We start from the raw sequence: 20,443 nt of genomic DNA on the forward strand, positions 1-20,443 counted from the left end.
GACATGTCAACTTAAAATTAATACGAAGTAAAGTGTTCTACTGTGGAAGAAACGCAGTCAAAAGAACAGCCATATTATATCACTCATAAAATCACAAGGCTCCTCCCGTTACCTAGAATCATGAAATTTGACAAGAGGCAAGATCTTTAAGCACAAGTAAAGGAAACATCTAAAAATAGTTATACCCTTAGCACATAAAAAAAGCAACCCCGATCATCCTACACGGGTAACCACCACCCTGCCTATTTCTGCCATGAAGCAGTAATGCGTTTCGGCTTGAAGGGCGGGGCAGCCGTTGTAACTATACTGAGACCTTAGAACTTATATCTCAAGGTGGGTGGCGCATTTACGTAATTTAACATTTACGTAACGTAACAGTGCTTTTAGGCACCACAAGCACCGGTCACCGTCCTCGTCGAACCCGTCGCTTGCGATGAAGGGCTCGACGGGCGAATTGACCCATAGACACAGCCCACGGAGTTTCTCGCCGGATCTTCTCAATGGATCGCATTTCAGTGAGTGTGTTCAGTGTGGTCAGTGTTAGCATCACTCCGGTTTGAGCCCCGTGAGCTCACCTACTAGTTAAGGTTAGGCTGAAATAGCCTCTCAAGGATATCAGCTTAGGTAGGAAAAAAAATATATAAATATTTTTATATAAGTTGATTCTTCTTCTTTTCTTCCATACGGGAGTTGGCTTTTTACGATGCCATTGTTTCCAGTGTTGAGTTTAAAAAAATCTTCAAGTAATATGTATAGGTGTGTACATAGATGTCGGCGGACGCTGTGAACCGCCGAGCGCACGTGCAACGTTTTGTACTCGTAGTTGCAACGACACAGACAACAGACAACAGACAACCCGTGACTCATCCCCACTATCACCGGCTGGATGATAAAGCGGCGTGCTGTGTCTCCCTCAGCTCTGTCGTCAGCCCCGTGAGCTCACCAACTAATTAGGTGAATCTATTATAACCCTTCGAAGTTACTAGAATAGGTAGAAGCGAGCCAGTCGCCGTACTAGACCGTCTGCTTATCATGTCGCTACCAGAAAATGAAAATAATCTAACATACATATATTAAGTAATATGGACAACGGACAACTGAAATAAAGTTGAAATAAATTAGATTATTTGATTTAGGTTTTTTGTCTTCTATACGTATATCTATGCGTATATTAGTAGTAGGATAAACGAAGTATTTAAAGCAGTGATTACATTCTTCTCAGAATATATTATTACATCATTAATTGAACAGATCTAATACTATATTAATAATTTAATAGAAAAACATATATTATTATTTCATACTTAGATAATATTAAGTCACAAGATTTTAATAAAAAAAATTGTAAGTTCTAAAATTGTCTGCCATACTTTGACTCCTGACGTCACTGAACGCTAATAATAAACTATCCATATTTTGGACACATTACAATTTGGATTGTTTGTATCCTCCAGCGCTACTTAGCACAGGTACCAATCGCACACAATCATTCACGATACGGTACGGATATTTTCGATAATTTGATAAGAATTGATAAGATACTTGCATTTCGTGAAAACCATTCTCGCTCACACTCGCGTCCAACACTCCAGCAACGAATATTTACAAAACACATGTCGTGAGGTCTTCTGTCTGTGGTGTCAGTGCTCAGTGCTCAGTGCTCAGTGCTGCTCAGTGCTGAGGTCTACATGCGCGCGGTACAGTGCGGAGAGGAGAGCGCGACATTTCCGCCATGAACTGCTGCCAGCGTCTTGCCTCCGTGCTTCTCTCCCACATCAACCTCATGCTCGCCGTGAGTCTTGCAGTGTCCGCATTGCCCACAACACGATGCCAGCACAAATAATCACTACATAGTATAAAACAAAGTCGCTTTCTCTGTCCCTATATCTGTCTGTCCCTATGTATGCTTAAATCTTTAAAACTACGCAACGGATTTTGATGCGTTTTTTTTTAATATATAGAGTGATTGAAGAGGAAGGTTTATATGTATAATAACATCCATTAAATAGTGGAGAAATCAATAATAAATCATTGTTTCCGAAGCGAAGCGAGGGCGGGTCGCTAATAAGTTTATATTTCATTATATTAAAGTACTCGTTAGGGTCGTCCTTAGATTTCTTCTACGTAACCCGTTTTCTTTGATAACTACTTTCAGGTACATAGGCACTAAGGAATTATTAAACGAATATCGTATTCTGTAATCAAGAAATAACGATTAGGTGAAAGTAAATAGGCAATTGAAAAACGACCAAAACCTGTAGGTATTTACCGAAATGAATTGCAATAAATTCTAAATCCAAATGAATTTTATTTTGAAAGTGTGGAATTCAATCATTTGCTTATTGAACAGTGTTTTGTTTTTTTTTTCGAGAGAGAGAGAGAGAGAGATATTAGTATCTAGCAATGTCGCACAAACGACTCACAACATTAATGATGTGTGGGGAGTGAACACATTTTTTTTCTACGTATTCTAGTAACCTCGAGGGGTTATTCTAGATTCACCGAACTAGTAGGTGAGCTCGCGGGACTCAAACGGGGAGTGTTGCTAAAACTGGCCCTAGCAAGAGCAGTGCTTCGTAGAATCTATCACCGGATCGGAAACGCGACCCACTGAGAAAATCCGCCGAGAGACTCAGTGGGCTGTGTCTATGGGTTAATTTACTCGTCGCGCCCTTCGTCACAAGCGACGCGTTCAGCGAGGACGGTGACTGGTGCTTGAGGTACCCCGTACCTAAAAGAACCGTTAGTGGATCGGGAGGATTTGTAATGACGGTTTTAGGGTGACGTAAATGGTTTACCATTCGGTCCACAGGATCGGGTATGTAATTATCGGCGGCCACGACAATAGGGTTTTCGTGTCGTGCCGACTTCTCAAAGTGGCGTAATGATGCCGACTGTAGATACTTACTGACTGAGTCAAGCTCCGGGTCATCATGGAGATCCACGTTCCTTATTACCAAGGGACAATTTACTTCGCTTGGGGTGAACATTACAAACGAACGAACGACTCGTCATTGGATTGAAAGCTTCCGACATGGAAATTTTGATCTATAAATGAGCCCCGTGGTCGCCCGAAAACTAATTGTCAACAACGTTAAAGGCAATAGTGTAAGCTACAAATACAATCAACGGTTTGAGTTAGTGACAGCTTTCAACGTTAGCATCAAACCAATATTGGTCCATTTTCGTAAAATCGGTAAAGTAAAATAACTAGATAAGTGTGTGCCGCGCGAACTTAGTTCGAGTTCTTTAACTTTCTCGATAGCGTAAAAGTTGGCTCATGTATGGAATGGGATCGTTTGCCTACGTTTGCCGCTAGGGGCGCTGTTCCAACTGCATACAAAATTGGGCTTAGACTTACGCTATCGAGAACGTTACAACACTAGCACTAAGCATACTGAACGATTTTCAGCGCGACGGACGCGTTAAGGTATGTCTTGCGTCACTTAACAGAGACAGAAACGAAGGGAGTTCGAACACATTGTCACTTGGAAAAATTTATCCTTTTCATTAATCGTAAGCGGTCAAGCATGCTGGTTAGAACCTGTTTGAACACCAGGTAAGATCCCAAATGAAAACTTACCCGTGAAAAACTGGGTGTCGCTGTGTTATGAGCACTGCCATTTGTTCTAGGTACGTGAATACGTCTCGTAACGGGTAATACTAATAGTTTCCTATTTAAAATATGATTACCTAGTCAGGTCATAAGTATTGTCACACAGTAAAAACTTTTCTTTTAGAATGCTGGCCACAAAAAAGTTTATTGAATTCGAATTTCGAATTGTTCATGAAAATAAAAATGTATACTTTTAGAATTTTTACTCATTTTTAAATATGGAGTGGACGCTTAAAGAAGACCGTGTTGCAGTTATTGCGTTGCATCGTTATGGTTACGCGCCAATTCTAATTTTTAACATACTGAAAAATTTGAATATAACCAAAAGATTCGTTTATCGTACCATCAAACGATACAATGAAGACTCTAGTGTAGATGACAGGTTAAGAAGTGGTCGCCCTCGATCTGTTAGGACTCCAGCAGTGATAAAAGCTGTGAAGGCGCGAATTCAAAGAAATCCCAAACGTAAGCAGAAACTGTTGGCCCTTCAGATGGGGTTAAGCAGAACCACGGTGAAAAGGGTGTTAAATGAAGACTTAGGGCTTTGGGCATATCGAAGAAAAACAGGACATCGTTTGAATGCTCGTCTAATGGACCTGAGACTGAAGAGATGCCGCGCTTTGTTGAAGCGGTACGCGGAAAAAAAAATATCGGGAAATTCTTTTTTGGGATGAAAAAATTTTTACCGTAGAAGAGAGCTACAACAAACAAAATGATAAGGTGTACGCACAACGTCCAACGAGGTCCAACGAGGTCATTTTCCATCCTCGCTCATGGTATGGTTGGGAGTTTCTTATTGGGGCTTAACAGAGGTACATTTTTGTGAGAAAGGTGTAAAAACGAATGCAGTTGTGTATCAAATACAGTCCTGACGAACCTTGTGGAACCTGTTTCTCATACCATGTTCAATAACAGGCACTGGGTATTCCAACAAGATTTGGCGCCAGCTCATAGAGCGAAGAGCACACAAGACTGGCTGGCGGCGCGTGAAATCGACTTCATCCGGCATGAAGACTGGCCCTCCTCCAGTCCAGATTTGAATCCGTTAGATTACAAGATATGGCAACACTTGGAGGAAAAGGCGTGCTCAAAGCCTCATCCCAATTTGGAGTCACTCAAGACATCCTTGATTAACACGTTAACAGTCCGGTGTTACGTATGTGGTACACGGTGAGCAGTTCCGCCGAGTTCGTGTACCCTATGAGGTACACGAGCCGATGTGTTTCTCTACGGGGCCTAGATCCACGGACTTGTCAAATTAGTTAGTGTTTTCTTTGTGGACTTGTGGCCAAGGATCTAATAAATGGAAAAAGTCGAAAACATGTCATATTTTTTTAAAATTCTTAGTATAGCAACACGACATCAAAAAACTTAAAAAAATATATACAAATTTTAATTGGTGAACTAAAAGTTTAGAAAAACAAACAACGCAATATGCTTTTTTGCAAATTTTACATTGCGTTGATACCCTTTTGGCTTTGGCCTGTGCATATGGAGCAATTCGACTTTCATCAAGAAGGTTTTGGCAGCATCCCACGCATCGTCTTCGGATGAATCGAGATTCTTTCTTGCCCAAAAACTCCAAAAAATGTGTCTTTCTCAGCGGCGTAACTTGAACTTGAACGTTTCATGTGCTGCTAGAATGCTTTTCTCTCTTTCGGTAAACCTTTTCTCTTTTTATTGACTGTGCCACAGAGGTCTGTATTGCGAGAAAGCATAAATTCTGTCAAAGGGTCGCTCGTGTAGTAGTTGTCAGTTATCATGCAGCGACCTTCATCAAGTAAACCTTCTGCCAATGTTACTACTATACTTCCGGAGGTATCCAAACCAAAAACTTGCACATTTTGACCATTGTAAATTTGGTATCCCCAAGTGCTCTGCAGACCATAGTTTATAGATCTTCATGTTATATTTATGTGTTTGAGGGTATGTATTGGCGGAAAAGTAGTCTGCCGCGGAAGTGTACCATCGATATAATAATAAACTAACCATACATACGTCTACTGGAACACTCATGAGCCTGTGGTACACGTTAAAAGTACCCGGTAATTTAATTCATAAGTCCGTGTACCGCCCGCTGTACACGGGTATATCCGGGTCAACGACCATATTTTGTTACTTTTAATGCATCAGCCGATAGGTGGACATCTAATAATGGACAAAAAATATATAATCACACTTGGACATATGGCGTGTTTCGGAACGCTTGTATAGGGACTGTTAACGTGTTAAGGCAGCCGCCGATATTGACATGGACCTCGTTCGTGCTGCGATAGACGACTGGCCGCGCAGATTGAAGGCCTGTATTCAAAATCACGGAGGTCATTTTGAATAAACTTTAGTGTCATAAGAATCTATGTTTTGTTAAGTTCATTTTGGTATATGAATGGTTACATAATGAATAAACTTGTTTCAATTATTTTACATTAAACATGTGACAGAATTTATGACCTGACTAGGTATTTATGCATGTCATAATCATAAGAAATCCTGTCGTCCGCATTCATTATTTTACGTTGCCGGCACTGCTTCACTCGATCATGTGGTGTTTTATAGGTACCATTCGATTGCTGTTGAGATGCCCTCTCCAACCGTATACGATTTCTGTATTTTGAATTGGCTTTCCGACGCGTATAGGCCGACATTATATTTTTTTTATATTTTATTTTTATTTTAACACATTATATTCACACTCACAATTTGTACAAATCTGAGTTAACTTTGACGCTATCGGAAACGTTAAAAAACTTGTACTAAGCACACCGGTTTGTATAGAGTATTCAAGCCCGCACGGGTAGGTACCACCATCCGGTCTATGTCTGCGCGATGCAGTCATGCGTCACTGTTTGGAGGCGGGACGTGGGACAGTTGCAGTGACCACTGACCATGCAGTCGAGACTACGATCTCGTTCGTCGACCCGTGCGGTCGTCGTCGATTGAGTACAATGGGAACACGATGTTCAGGACTCACTCGTACAGTAACTTTACGCAACGGTGGTAATTCAACAAAATATGTATTAACTAGCGACTCGCCCTCGCTTCGCTTCGGAAACTATAATTTATTATTGATTTCTCCACTATTTAATGGATGTTATTATACATATAAACCTTCTTCTCAATCACTCTATCTATTAAAAAAAACCGCCTCAAAATTCGTTGCGTAGTTTAAAAGATTTAAGCATACATAGGGACAGACAGATATAGGGACAGAGAAAGCGACTTTTTTTTTTTTCTTTTTTTTATTTTTATAAAGAGGGTTTTCTCGATTTCGAGACGTCACCCTCAAAGTTTATACAAAAAATTTAAACGCGACGCTTTATACTTACGTCTACCAACTTATATAGCATTCTGGCTGCCCTCGACAAGGGGGAGGCCAAGATGCTGTTATAGACGCCTACATCCATTGCACATAAATCACATTCTAACATAAAGCCACTGCGCTCCGCTTCACTCCGTACACACTCCTTCATTATGTGGGTTGCATCCTCGACTACTCCACACTCGTCACAGTTTGGTGAATCGCATATTTTCATCAAAAATTCAAAACTATTTAGAGGAATGTGTCCAGACCGAAGTCTGAAGGCAGTCACAATATGGTTTCGATGCATATCTACTCCTGTGAACCAAGGGAGACGAGAAAGGCTGGGCTGTATGGTTCTATACCATATACCTTTAGTTCGTGATCTCTCGTCAAAATATTCTTTCCAAATATCTATGCATTGTCTTCTAACTAAATAAATAATATCACTAAAATAAGGTAAACAATCAAGAAACAATCCGTCAGTGACGGCTTCTTTCGCTAGACGATCAGCTACTTCATTTCCGTACAATCCAATGTGAGCCGGCACCCATTGCAACACTATATTCTTTTTCTGCATTTTACTAACGGTCTCCAAGATCCTGTAGGAGAAAGCGACTTTGTTTTAGACTATGTAGTGATACACTTGCTTGAACACGTCACTAATTAGATATTCTTAAATCCGTCAAAAAGAACTAGAATATTGAGTTACTGTCAAGCTGTTTGTGTACCGTGCGGGCATGATCTGTATGGGGGTACGTGGGTCGGGGGGGAGCGCGAGGACTCGGCCCAGTGATCCAAGGTGCCTGTTGCAGCTGTACGCGGGCGCGGCGCTGGTGATGGCGGCGCGACTCAAGTGGGACCCCACGGCGTATGTGGTGCTGCGCCAGCTGTTGCCCGCCGTATACCGGGCCCTAGCCGCAGGTCTGCTCGCCGGCGCCATGCTGCTGATACTGCTGGGACACCTGACCGCCACCGCGCTCGTCGTCCGGCACGCAACCTCGCGTCGCGTTCTGCTCATCCTGGTGAGTGTCGACCTGATTTCCCACCCAGTCTGTTTGCTCTCTGCGTGACCCGACGTTACGTGTGTGTAGTACGCGGTGGTGATGATGGCGCTGGTGCTGGCGGAGGTGGGCTGGGCTTTATGGACGACTTTGCGAGTGGAAGAGTGGCTGCGTGGTCCTGAAGGTCAAGATCTGCTCACCGCGCTGGAAGTGCACGAGCATCTGGTCCCATTGTTCTCCGTGCTTGGTCGACTGCATCCTTTGCCGCAGAAGCTCCACGATCTCGTACAGGTATCCTGCAATCCTTCGCGTTATGACGTTTTGTGCTGCGGGATCACGGGTCAGTCCCTTGTCTCGTGCCTCTAGCCGAAGCGCGTATTGTGTTGAATTGAAAAGGAACTGGTAGCCGAGTGTTGTCACGTGGTGCGTGGATGTACAGGAGGTGGAGAAGGACTTGCCGTGTAACGCGTACGCGGCGGCGGCGGGCGCGGCGCTGCTCGTGGCGCTGCAGGGGCTGGCGGTGGTGCTAGCGCTGCTGTTGGCGCACTACTCGCGCTCTCGGACTCGCCGGAGAGACTCGCACAGGTACCGCCTCAGAGACTGAATTCCTTTCAACCGTACTGGGAAATGATGCAATCAAAACTTATCCGTGTCGAGCTCTTCAAAACTTTCATAAGGTTTGCGTTACTTTATTAGTAAGTGAGCGAGCGAGCTGACGAGAAACCTGTTGTTAAGTGTCCACGCGATTCCGTCGTCCATCTTGAGACATGAGGCCAGTCTCACATCTTAACCCACAGACATGGCCCACTGAGTTTCTTGCCGGATCTCGCTAGCATAACCCCTCGAGGTTACTAGCAATAAGTAGGCAAAATAATAATAATATATTGATGATATGTGTGCGTAGGTAACCGAGTAACACGCAGTATTCGTTCATTTATGTATATTGCACTCAGCCGACCAGTGTGGCACATGCTGTCTCATTAATTGTGTCTGTCTGTACATAGAATTAAAAATAGAATAAATTAAACATTTAAAAATAGAAAAGATTCAACGTCTGTGCACAACCTGTCTACAAAGAATATTGCGGTATTTTGGTCATGTTGCACGCAGGGTTATCAGCAATTTGGAACGCCTTGTCGTGACCGGTAAAATAGAGATAAAAGGGGCTAGGGGTAGAGGTCCCAAACGATGGTCGGACCAAATAGCGGTGGAACTGATGGTACCTGTCAGCGACGCACTCCAACAACATACAAAACGGGATCGATGGAGACAGGAATCGTACGGAGTCACGATCCTCAGCAGCGAGAGACCGATCGAAGAGAGAGAGAGAGTACATAGAATGTACACACATACTCACTTTGCTATCTTGTTCATTGTTCAATAATTTTATTGAATTCCATTGATATTTCATATTTGCATATTTGCAAGGGCTATGTAAACTTTCCATTTCCAACACTATTCCAAAGTAACAGTGTACACATGTACATAGCGGGATATAAGCGCGAGACGAGTGTCGCTCGCGGACATGAACACAAAGGCGAGATTGAAACGTAAACTGTTTGCTTAATGATGAACCTGAACGTGGTTCCAGCTTCGCAACCACAACGACGACGGCTTCGACCAGCAGCGAGAGAGCCCCGCTCCGCACAGCCTACCGGAACGGACGCATCGTGGTGCTGTGACCCCCCGTGACTCCCTGTGACCCACACCCTCGCGGCGCCGCGGGTACCAGAGATACTGTCGAGCAACACTATTGGTTGCACCCGACACCGGTCTTCCTGTACGTACATGTAGGAGTATGTGTTCCACGCATGGACATACTATGTATACTCATGATAAACATTAATAATAGTATATAGAGATAATTATTATTTAATTTTTTAAGATAATGTTAATTTTATTTAATACTACTACTAATTTACTCAACTGTAATAATAAAGATTTTTAATATAACAAAAGGTTGTTTTGAAAATTTATTGTTCTTAAGAAAGTTCGTTGTTTGAATCTACAAACACTGTTATTGACCTCTATATTCTTATTGAACGAGCCCCAGGTACTAACGCCACGACCAGGGATACACTGCGGGTAGGATTCTACGAACAAACAAATGTATCGACCTTCTGAGACTCGTCCCGACAATACACACTTACCGTAATCGAGTTTTTTTCGAGAACTTTGATGAACGCATCGCTTTTACTAAGCCTAACTTGACTGACTGTATTTGATTTATTTTTAATCTTCGCAAGTATGACCACGTGCCTACTTACTGCTCCGAAATAGATTATCTTCCTCTACGCGAGCGCGGCAATCTTCATGCTCTTACTAAACTTCACTCTATACTGACATGTCCAATTCCTCCCTCATATCTGACTCAGTACTTTAAATATTGACATTCTTAGCACAATAAGGACTTGCGTTCCTCTAATAATTTACTCCTTCACTTTCCCACGCATAACCCTAGTTTGGTCCGTTAGTCTTTCTTAGTTCAATCTGTTCAACTTCACTGATCGCCTAACTTTCAAAATAAAGGTTCGGCAATTTGTTCTGGGTGGATTGGCAGAAACCTAAAAATTTGACTCGCAATGTGGTGTGTTCTGTGCAATATACTATTTTCTTATACAGTATAGGTACTATGTTCTTCTATTTCTCTGATAAATTTGTTATATTTTTATGTTGTGTATAAGTGTGTATATCTTAATATATTGTATATAAATTACGTGTCACGTTGCTTGCTGTGATGGACGCCTAAACTACTGAACCAATTTTAACTTCTTTTTTTTAATGTGTTTTGTTCCAGCTTAGCCCATAGGATGGTTTTTATTTCGATTAATGATCGCAATATTTATTAATTAACAATGAAATGATTTCCTATGTTGATTATTGTTATTAATTCTAGGTTTCATGTTTAAAACAGATGACGCCTTAAATCAGTTTTTACACACAATTATAATACTGTCTGACATTAATATCTCATAGATGGCGCTGTGTTAAAAATAGCAATGTTTCACATAAGCTACAATTTAGTGGCATAAACACCACGTGTTGCTGAGGCTAAAGTATAAAAGTGAAATTTATTTCGTAGTAAACGCAATAAAGTGAAATACAATTGTTCTTACTTTGTTAATGTTTGGGGTATTAGAATGGCCGGCCACGTGTTAGTTAGAAACAAAAACCTTAGCCACAGCAACGTGTGGCCGAGTCTGCTAGTGATTATATATATATGTGAAAATATGAGTATATGATCGTGATTATATATAGATATATGTGTAAATTTTATATTATTATCATGATGTAATATTGTGTGCATTGTTGTATGTGATGATATATGTATATATGTTTGTATATGTATGCAATATTATTATCAATTTTATTATTTTCGCAATAAGTAATGCACCTCTACCATAGGCCACCATAGACTCTCTACACCACCCTTGGTTGACTGGTAGAGAATGTCTCAGGCATTAAGTCCGCCATTGTACCTTTGTGCATGAATTTGAATAGACAAAATTTTTTTAATTATTTTTAATGTCATATATGACGGAGTAGGAGTTTAAGCGGAGATGGAGGATGTAGCGGAGGTGGAGGATCGGCGGTGTTTTTAAAACGTGTGACATCAGCAGTGCAGATGTTCTCGTAAAGGTCTCGGAGGCTCGGAGAGTCTCGGAGGGTTTAGTAGATTCTCGGAGGTTCTAGGAGGGTCTCGGAGGTTTGACGGAGTGACTGGTAACGTCAGCGACTGGCACGACGTAGTTTTTGCCTTCCTTAGTGACTTTTTTACTGGTGGTAGGACCTCTTGTGAGTCCGCGCGGGTGGGTACCACCGCCCCGCGTATTTCTGCCGTGTAGCAGTAATGCGTTTTGGTTTGAAGGGTGGGGCAGCCGTTGTAACTATACTGAGACCTTAGAACTTATATTTCAAAGTGTGTGGTGCATTTACGTAGTAGATGTCTATGGGCTCCAGTAGCCACTTAGCACCAGGTGGGCTGTGAGCTCGTCCACATATCTAAGCATTAAAAAAAATAGTGACAGTAATTAAGAGTTACTTTGCAAACAATTCAAGTGTACAACAATAACAACAGAGTTCCGCCCCGTTCGAGCCGGAACGCTTTGTGCGACAATATTCAATTGTATTTTTAGTAGAAAACTGGTTGCTTAGTCATTAACTCTCTTAAATACAGACTTAAACAGTTGTTTACATGCGTAATATTAAAGAAATAGTTAGCTTTAACTAGGTACTATTAGTTAACTAAATATTAGGTATGAAATTATCGTTTTGTCATACTGACCACTTTGATCTGAAATATCTCCTCTTTGGTTAAGCATTCCAAATTCAAATTTATAAATTCATTCGGCTGGTACATTTGAGTTTTGAAAACAGTCATTTATTTGTTTTTTCCTCATTATTTTTTTCTTTGGCGTCGCTTATTACCGCACAATGGAAAACATGAAATATCGGTATATGGTGAGTACGAGTTCTACCGTGGCACCAGTGCTGCAGAAACAGCTCGAAGGATTAGTGATGTGTACGGCGCTGGTGTCGCAAAAGAAAGCACGTTACGTTTTTGGTTTGAACGTTTTCGTTCTGGAAATTTCGACCTTCAGAACCAACCCTGTGGGCGGTCGGAGATCAAAGTGGAAAATGAAGAATTAAAGGCTATTGTGGAAGCGGATCCATCACAAAGCACTTCAAAGATAGCCGCAGGTTTCGGGGTAATTGATAAAACTGTATTAATCCACTTAAAGCAAATTGGGAAAGTAAAAAAACACGAACAATGGGTACCTCATGAATTGAGTGAATCGAACTTGCAAACGCGCGTCAACTGCTGTGTTACTTTGCTCAACCGACACAATAATGAAGGGATTTTAAATCGAATCATTACTTGTGATGAAAAGTGGATACTGTACGATAATCGGAAGCGCTTGTCGCAATGGCTGAACAATGGAGACCCAGCCAAATCCTGCCCTAAACGAAAATTGACTCAGAAACATATACTTGTCAGTGTTTGGTGTCGTTCACCACAGTTTTCTAAAATCTGGCCAAACGATTACGGCAGATATCTATTGTCAGCAACTGCAAACCCAGGAGGGGAGGAATTTGCTAACAGCTGCCCCAGCGCTTCCGAAAGAGACCTAACAGCTCATGGGCAGTGGCTTCGTGAATGCATCTACTACCGGATTGAAATCGCTACCGGCTGAGAAGTCCCGGCGAGAAATTCAGCGGGCTGATGCATGGGTTAGGTTGCACGTCGAACTCTTTGCCGAGTTCACCGAGTACGGTTACCAGAGTCCCTAAACCTGTTCCTAGTGTTAAAACTGAAGGCGTCTAATGCAGTTATTGACTCTGATGGATGCGTAAGGACGTGTCTAGGGCGTCGACGGTGACTGGCTCCTGCGTGAACAGGATTGGAGGAGTAGTCAACGGCGGCAACCATAAGGCCATTATCATGACGCATAGCCGTATGGAAGTAACTTTCCGACGCTGACTTCAGCCTTCAGTTATATCCGGATCGATTCGAGGCCCAGATCGTCGTTTAGGTTGACGTTCCTCACCAACCACGGAGCTCCGATGGCTAACCTGCAAATGCGGGATTGTTGGGTTTGGAGGGTGTGTATGTGTGTGCGAGCCGCGTGAGCGAACACCACACTCGCGTAAGTCAGGACGAGCCTTATGCAAGTTTTGTAAAGTGTCACCATATTCCACGTCCCCTGCCCTACGTTCACTTCAAACTAAAGCTTTCAAGTCAATTGCATAAGTTTGTTCCGTGCAGTTCGCTGTTGCTGCTGGCGACGGCGGGAGAGGTTACTTAACATTCACCATGAGTTTTCATTGACGACAAGTAGAATTTGAAAACGGGATTGACCATCCAATGATTGTAACATTTAATCAATAATAATACACATTTATATTATGTACATTTGAAGTAGAGAGTAGTTAGATAGGGCTCCCCTCGACAAGGGAAGGGGGCGCCGCTGTGCCGCTACACAAGTGCAAAAATATATAATATAGTGCCGGTCTTCTTACGACGAACATGTATACATACATACAATTATATATATGGCTATCATACAATATGGTTGTTACACTCCTCATTCTCTCAGCATGAGTTCTCGAGCTGCGTCTCACGTCTTACAACCCTAATGTTTGCAAAGACGTTTTTGTGATGTCAATTGCCAAACAAACGCTATGAATACTGTACAGTGTACTGCATCAAACAACACAACTACAGCAGACCTCCTGCAGGCCACCGCAGTACGCGCTGGAAGCGGGGGGACGCGGGCAGCTCACTGCTCCACTGCTCAATGCTCACAGCTCCTTGCTCAATGCTCAATGCTCACTGCTCACTACTCACTGCCAGCGGTCGGCTCCGGCGAGCGCTCAGGACACATATCGATACACAACAACAACAATTTTAATATTACCTTACTTAGTTCTATATATAGACATTCATTACAAACTACGTTCACATTATAATATTGACTATTTGAAAGAATGACATCGAAACGCATTCATCACAACAATTAGCACGGCTATGCAGGTACCACTACAATGTGTACAACATGAATCTCGTAATAAACATCTCAAGTTCAACAACACAATAAAAATCAACAAACAACAGATGAGGAGACGAGCGCTTGGCCGAGGCGGCAGGCCACGGAGCCGGTGGCGACTACTGCAGTTGCTGGTGCGGCTCCGCGAGGAAGGGGTTCGCGGGTCGCGGCACCGACAGGCTGTCAGCGCCGGCGTGCGAGTTGGTGGCGCCGTAAGAGTCGTGGTGCGCCAGGTCCGCCAGCCGCGTCGATGAAAGCGCGCGGGGTAGCGGATTGGAGGGCACCCCGTGCGGCGCCAGTACTCCCACCTCCGCCACGGCGCGGACCTCTTCCTCTCCTGCGCCGCCCGTGTCCGGCTCCTCGCCCCCGCGGAAGTTGATGAAGGCGAAGACGGCAAGCACCACCGCGCACAGTATTCCGTAGCCGGCGAACGTGCTCGTTGTGCCCCACTTGGCGACCGCGATCCCGCCCAGCACCGCCCCGCACCCGCGCCCCAGTCCGTGATGGAGTCCTGTCGAAGACGTCGTCGTTGGGTGATCGTGTAATCGATGGTTCGGACGTTACGTGAATACATATGTATTCATGACTGATGAGAATATACCTTGGAGTACGCCTTGTGCGGACGAGCGCAGACCGGGCGGGGCTCTCTGTGCGATGTAGGAGCAGCAGGCCGCCCACACGGCCGCGTGCGTCACTCCCTGGACGAACTCGAAGGGCAGCACCCACCATGGGTCCGAAAGCCATGAGATGTACAGGAACCGCAGCACGTTTCCCGCCAGACCCAAGCACAGCACCTGCCGACCATCGACAACACTCGCGTCTTACTTCCTCTTCCGCCACGCTGGTGACGCAATGCGAACAAAACTAACCTTTACGTGTCCCATTTGTGTGATGAGCTTGAAGCTGAAGAAGTACGCGAATATTTCCGAGATGTGGTTAATCACAGATGCAACCCCGTAGAGAGTGGGAGAGCCATTGATGTCCTGTAAACATACATCAACAAATAGGTCGGAATCACTTTAATAATAGGTCCTTTACCTATGACGTTGCCTTCTATCACCATTATTCTGCCGTTTCACGTTTCGTGATCACGGTGATTTGAAACGTAATTAATGCAATTAAATTCAAATAAATAAATAAAAAAAAAAAGTAATTCTATTTTTACGCCGACAGACTTCTATTGCTTTCAGAGTTGTCCGAACTTCTTCGCAGGGAAAAAGCCAATTCCCGAGAGGTAGTACAAAATGCCTTTGAAAAGGACATGGGCCACTCTCCATACATTGCACGGCCCACTAAACGAAGGACAGTAATGAAATTAAGCTTAAACAACAGACTATATATCCCTTTTATTATAAACAAATTAAAATCAATATTGTTCATGGGGATACAGAGATATTTAAAAAATAAGATAAGATTTTTAGGTTACCTAGATCATATGATTTGCAGTCAATACACTTACACTTTAACATCATCATCAGCTTAAATATTATTTATATTACTATACTTTCCGGAGCCCTAGGCTGCTACGAGGGCGCTGGATTCGGATCGAAACATCATGGTTAGCTTCGTGGTATTATAAACATGTCAATGTAACCTGAAGATGCCAGAAGAGGAAGGTGAAGATCAAGCCGATACCGAAGCCCATGAACCAAGCCACGAACAGGAACGAAGCCGCCTTCACGTTCTGGAACTGACGCAGCACCGTCACCCACTCCGGCATCTCGCGTGTTGTCTGTGCGAAGACCTGTAATAAGATACGCTCGTGAGGATCGGGCTGCTCAATGTTCAGTTGCGGAGAGAGCGGCATTAAGGGCAGACGGCGCGGCTCTCCTCACCTTGGCGTGTTCGAGGTCGGGTTGTCGCGGAGGCGGCGCGCTAGTGTCCAGGCCGGGCAGCTGTAGTTGTTGCGCGAGTTGTTGCTGCATCTTCTCCTCGTGTGTTGGCTCCGAAGGGGGCGGAGGAGGGGCAAGCTCCTCACTAACGAACTCATACTTGAATCTTATCTGTAATCACATATACATTTGTTTATTATTTACATCTTGCTTATCATTACGTATGATATTTCGCAGCAATAAGCTTGAATTACCTGCGTGGCAGTAATGAGGGCGGCCCCCATGAGCACGGAGAAGGTCGCGAAACAGATCGTGTAATTCTTTTCGTAACGTTGTGGACCTCCGCAAGGATGAGAACTGAATGACGTGCTGTGGTCCAGCGCTATTCCGACGAAGAACATCGCCAGCCCCCAGCCCAGCGAGCCAAACATACGCTGGTGTCCGTACCTTAATCAAATATTATTGTTGTCAGACCAATCTAACAAACATAGCGTCAGGCTTTAGATTCATTTAGAGCCCTACCTGTCAGCGTCCTCTCCGAGCAGGGTGATAACGGCGGAGTCAGCGAGTGTGATGGCGGGTGCACTGAAGAACTCGCCGATCACGACCAGCAATAACAGCAAAAAGAATGTCTTTTGAATGTCCGGGGTTCGATATACAATGAAGGAATGCAGCGGTGTCACCCAGTCTCCGTTCGCCTTGGAGTCATAGTTGAGAGCGTCGCTGACCGGCAGTGGCGACCCCTTGTCGGCGGAGACGCGGAATGAGCGCGGCGGGGTGGTCCAGTCCTCGTCGTACCTGGGGTCGGTCAGGTTGTAGGCGGTCGAGTTGATGGGGAGCACGCACGACACCGGCGCCGGTTGCACCCAGCTCAAAGGCAGCGTGAAGATGATCCAAGCACTTAGAGAGGCCAGTAGCAGCGTACGTCCTTTACGCCAGCGGTCTGCGAGACTGCCCCAGAATGGAGCCGACAGAAACTCCACAAAAGGGCGAGTTCCAATGAGCAGGCCGCACTGGCCCGCGTTCATGCCCATCTGCTTGAAGTAGATGCCCATCAATGGGAACAAGGAGCCGAACGCCGAGTAGAAGAAGAAGTAGAAAGTCTTGACGGTGAGGAGCTCAGGGTCGACCGCGCCGGCGCCGCACATGAGCTCCAGCAGGTCGCTGCGACCGCGGACCTTGTGGGTTGCATCCTTTGGAGCCGGGTATCTGTCGATAGAAACGTGTCCCCATTAGACTAAGCCCTCTCTCTCTCTATCACTGGGAGAGGCTTATCTAACTAAAGCAAATAACAAAACGGACAAGTCTCAGTCTTCCGGAGTGAACCGAACAGCGCAGATTCTTAGCGTCGTCGTCCGGGGAAGCGGAGAGTTGCAGGAGTAACAGGAGCTAGCGTTATTCTTATTGCGTGTTGGAAAATAGTATCGAGAGGTGAAAGGCTATTTGGTTTAAGCGACGTTTTTGCAACTTTACAGGAGAGATATTTAATGTTTTAAATTTGGAAAAAATACCATAACAAAAAACATCTTCAGCTATTTGAATGGGTTAAACTTAATTGAAGTTTAATTAAAAACATCAAATTATTCATACTAGTCCATCTATATATATATAAAAATGAATTGCTGCTCGTTAGTCTCGCTAAAACTCGAGAACGGCTGAACCGATTTGGCTAATTTTGGTCTTGAATTATTTGTAGAAAGAAGTCCAGAGAAGGTTTAAAAGGTGGATAAATATGAAATTGCTCGGAATTAAATAAAAATAACAATTTTGTTTTCCCTTTTTTTGTTTTAAGTTTATTTTATAGAAAAGTTTAGGTCTTTTATTTATCGATTGAGGAACTACGAAGTCTGCCGGGTGAACTAGTACCAAATAAAATGGACCTGTAATTATAAAGATAAATGTCGCTTTAACCAAATAATCTTTTACCTCTCGATATGCTCCTTTTAATATTGCTTAGAGCATCACTTCAACTCAACATTAATCATTGAGTCGGTCACTCCTCACTCGGTCGACAAGCGCAGTTGTAAACACACCGGGAGACTGCCCCGGCGAGATGTCGGGCACGCTCCGCGCATGCGCACTACTTGCTGTCTGAACCGATCGACTCACTTTACATATAATTTTTTTAAATTACATTTAGTTCATTTTATTGAAGGCTAGAACTTTAGAAGGCTACAAACAATTCATAGAATGTGTTTATTGCCACGTAAACTTATTTATAGTCCAAGGCTGAGCTTGGAGTGGGAAGGAACGCAATAGTTCTTATAACGCGAATGAAGCAGCAGTTTTTTTTTCCTGTCTGATAACCTTGAGAGGCTATTTCAGCGTAACCTTAACAAGTAGGTGAGCTCACGGGGCTCAAACCGGAGTGATGCTAACACTGACCCTAGCAAGAGCAGTGCTTTGCAGAATCTACCACCGGATCGGAAACGCGACCCACTGAGAAGATCCGGCGAGTAACTCAGTGGGCTGTAGCAGCAGTTACATATCGCGTTGTTCTTAAGGTCGTGTTCCGGCCGTCGGCTCGGCTGATGTCTTGTAAGTATTGCGATGTGAGTGAGTGATGGGTGCGTCGAGCGCTGTGGAGTGGCGGGTGTGGTGCGAGTGCGGGGTGTCCGCTCGGTACCTGGAGGTATCGACTTCGCCGTGCTCGTCAGGGTTGACGAGCGGGCGGCTGGCGGGCGGCTCCATGCTGGACGGCGACCGGACTCGAACTGTGGGTCCGCGAGCCCGACCGCCGCTCGATACCAGCGCACCGTGCTGCGCGCGCACGCTATCGACCCGAGCCCCGCCTCCCCACCCGGCACGCGCTGCGACCTACCACGTGCGCGACTGATTACCGCCACTGATTAGATGGTCACAATGTGCCAGCACTGGCGCTCCGACACTCGCCCGGCACGCCGCCGCCGCACGATCAACAAGCTCAGTTGTTCACCAACAAAATAGCGGCGCATGTTGTACGAGACGCATGAGACGCACGGTAGCTCGAGCAGTGTCGGCTCGCCTGCTCGTGACTCAGCAACGGAGGCTTTTTTTTTATTGCTTAGATGGGTGGAAGAGCTCACAGCCCACCTGGTGTTAAGTGGTTACTGGAGCCCATAGACATCTACGACGTAAATGCGCCACCCTCCTTGAGATATCACTGGTGGTAGGACCTCTTGTGAGTCCGCGCGTGTAGGTACCACCGCCTTGCCTATTTCTGCCGTGAAGCAGTAATGCGTTTCGGCTTGAAGGGTGGGGCACTCGTTGTAACTATACTGAGATCTTAGAACTTATATCTCAAGATGGGTGGCGCATGTACGTTGTAGATGTCTATGGGCTCCAGTAACCACTTAACACCAGGTGGGCTGTGAGCTTGTCCACCCATCTAAGCAATAAAAAAAAATATATATATATAAGTTCTAAGGTCTCAAGTATAGTTACAACGGCTGCCCCACCCTTCAAACTGAAACGCATTACTGCTTCACGGCAGAAATAGGCAGGGTGGTGGTACCTACCCGCGCGGACTCAGAAGAGGTCCTGCCTCCGGTAATTACGCAAATTATAATTTTACGGGTTTTTGATTTTTTATTACACGATGTTATTCCTTCGCCGTGGAAGTCAATCGTGAACACTAATTGTTGAGTACGTATTTCACTAGAAAAATTGGTACCCGCCTGGGATTCGAACACTGGTGCATCGCTCAACACGAATGCACCGGATGTCTTATCCCTTAGGCCACGACGACTTGGAACTAACAATATCTGGGGGAGACTAATACGTCTTATATGCATGTCCCTAAAACAAATGTACCAAATGTCGGGCCGGCGTGGCTACACTCGTGGTGGGTCAACATTGAGCACTGAGCTCTGACCAGAAATTAAACTGTTAGTTCTCAGTACTCAAATATATCAAGTTTATTTAATAATTCTAAATTGAACTTGTAAATAATTTGATTACGATTAGTTAAATCGTTCAACTGCTAAACTAATTGTTTTTTGCTCGTATTCGCTCCGCGAGCGATGCGTCGGAGCTGTCGGTGGACGGCGCGGCTCAACTTTGTTACATACGTGTATCATTATTAGCTTTAAATTTTTTTTACGGGATTTTATGACCTGGTAACTAAGATCTTTGGGTCAAGTCTTATTTTAATTTTAATGATACGT

General features: G+C 44.3%; 2 protein-coding genes across 2 annotated transcripts; one reads left to right on the forward strand and one right to left on the reverse strand.

The window, feature by feature from the left end:
- Window positions 1-1,540: 1,540 nt before the first annotated feature.
- LOC114251183 (uncharacterized) lies at window positions 1,541-9,802 on the forward strand. The gene is made up of 5 exons (XM_089737693.1): window positions 1,541-1,792; window positions 7,730-7,939; window positions 8,009-8,209; window positions 8,358-8,503; window positions 9,510-9,802. Exons 1-5 carry the CDS (start codon window positions 1,733-1,735, stop codon window positions 9,598-9,600), a joined length of 708 nt encoding a protein of 235 aa, XP_089593819.1. The 5' UTR covers window positions 1,541-1,732; the 3' UTR covers window positions 9,601-9,802.
- A 3,971-nt stretch (window positions 9,803-13,773) lies between these two features.
- jef (major facilitator superfamily domain-containing protein 6 jef) lies at window positions 13,774-19,072 on the reverse strand. Its single transcript, XM_089737319.1, has 8 exons — window positions 18,925-19,072; window positions 16,821-17,507; window positions 16,553-16,745; window positions 16,302-16,469; window positions 16,061-16,210; window positions 15,336-15,449; window positions 15,068-15,260; window positions 13,774-14,977 (listed from the first exon to the last, which is right to left on the reverse strand). Exons 1-8 carry the CDS (start codon window positions 18,987-18,989, stop codon window positions 14,586-14,588), a joined length of 1,962 nt encoding a protein of 653 aa, XP_089593445.1. The 5' UTR covers window positions 18,990-19,072; the 3' UTR covers window positions 13,774-14,585.
- Between the last annotated feature and the right edge of the window lie 1,371 nt (window positions 19,073-20,443).

Source organism: Bombyx mandarina, chromosome 23 (assembly GCF_030267445.1).
Source record: "Bombyx mandarina strain Sakado chromosome 23, ASM3026744v2".
Classification (NCBI taxonomy): Eukaryota; Metazoa; Arthropoda; class Insecta; order Lepidoptera; family Bombycidae; genus Bombyx; species Bombyx mandarina.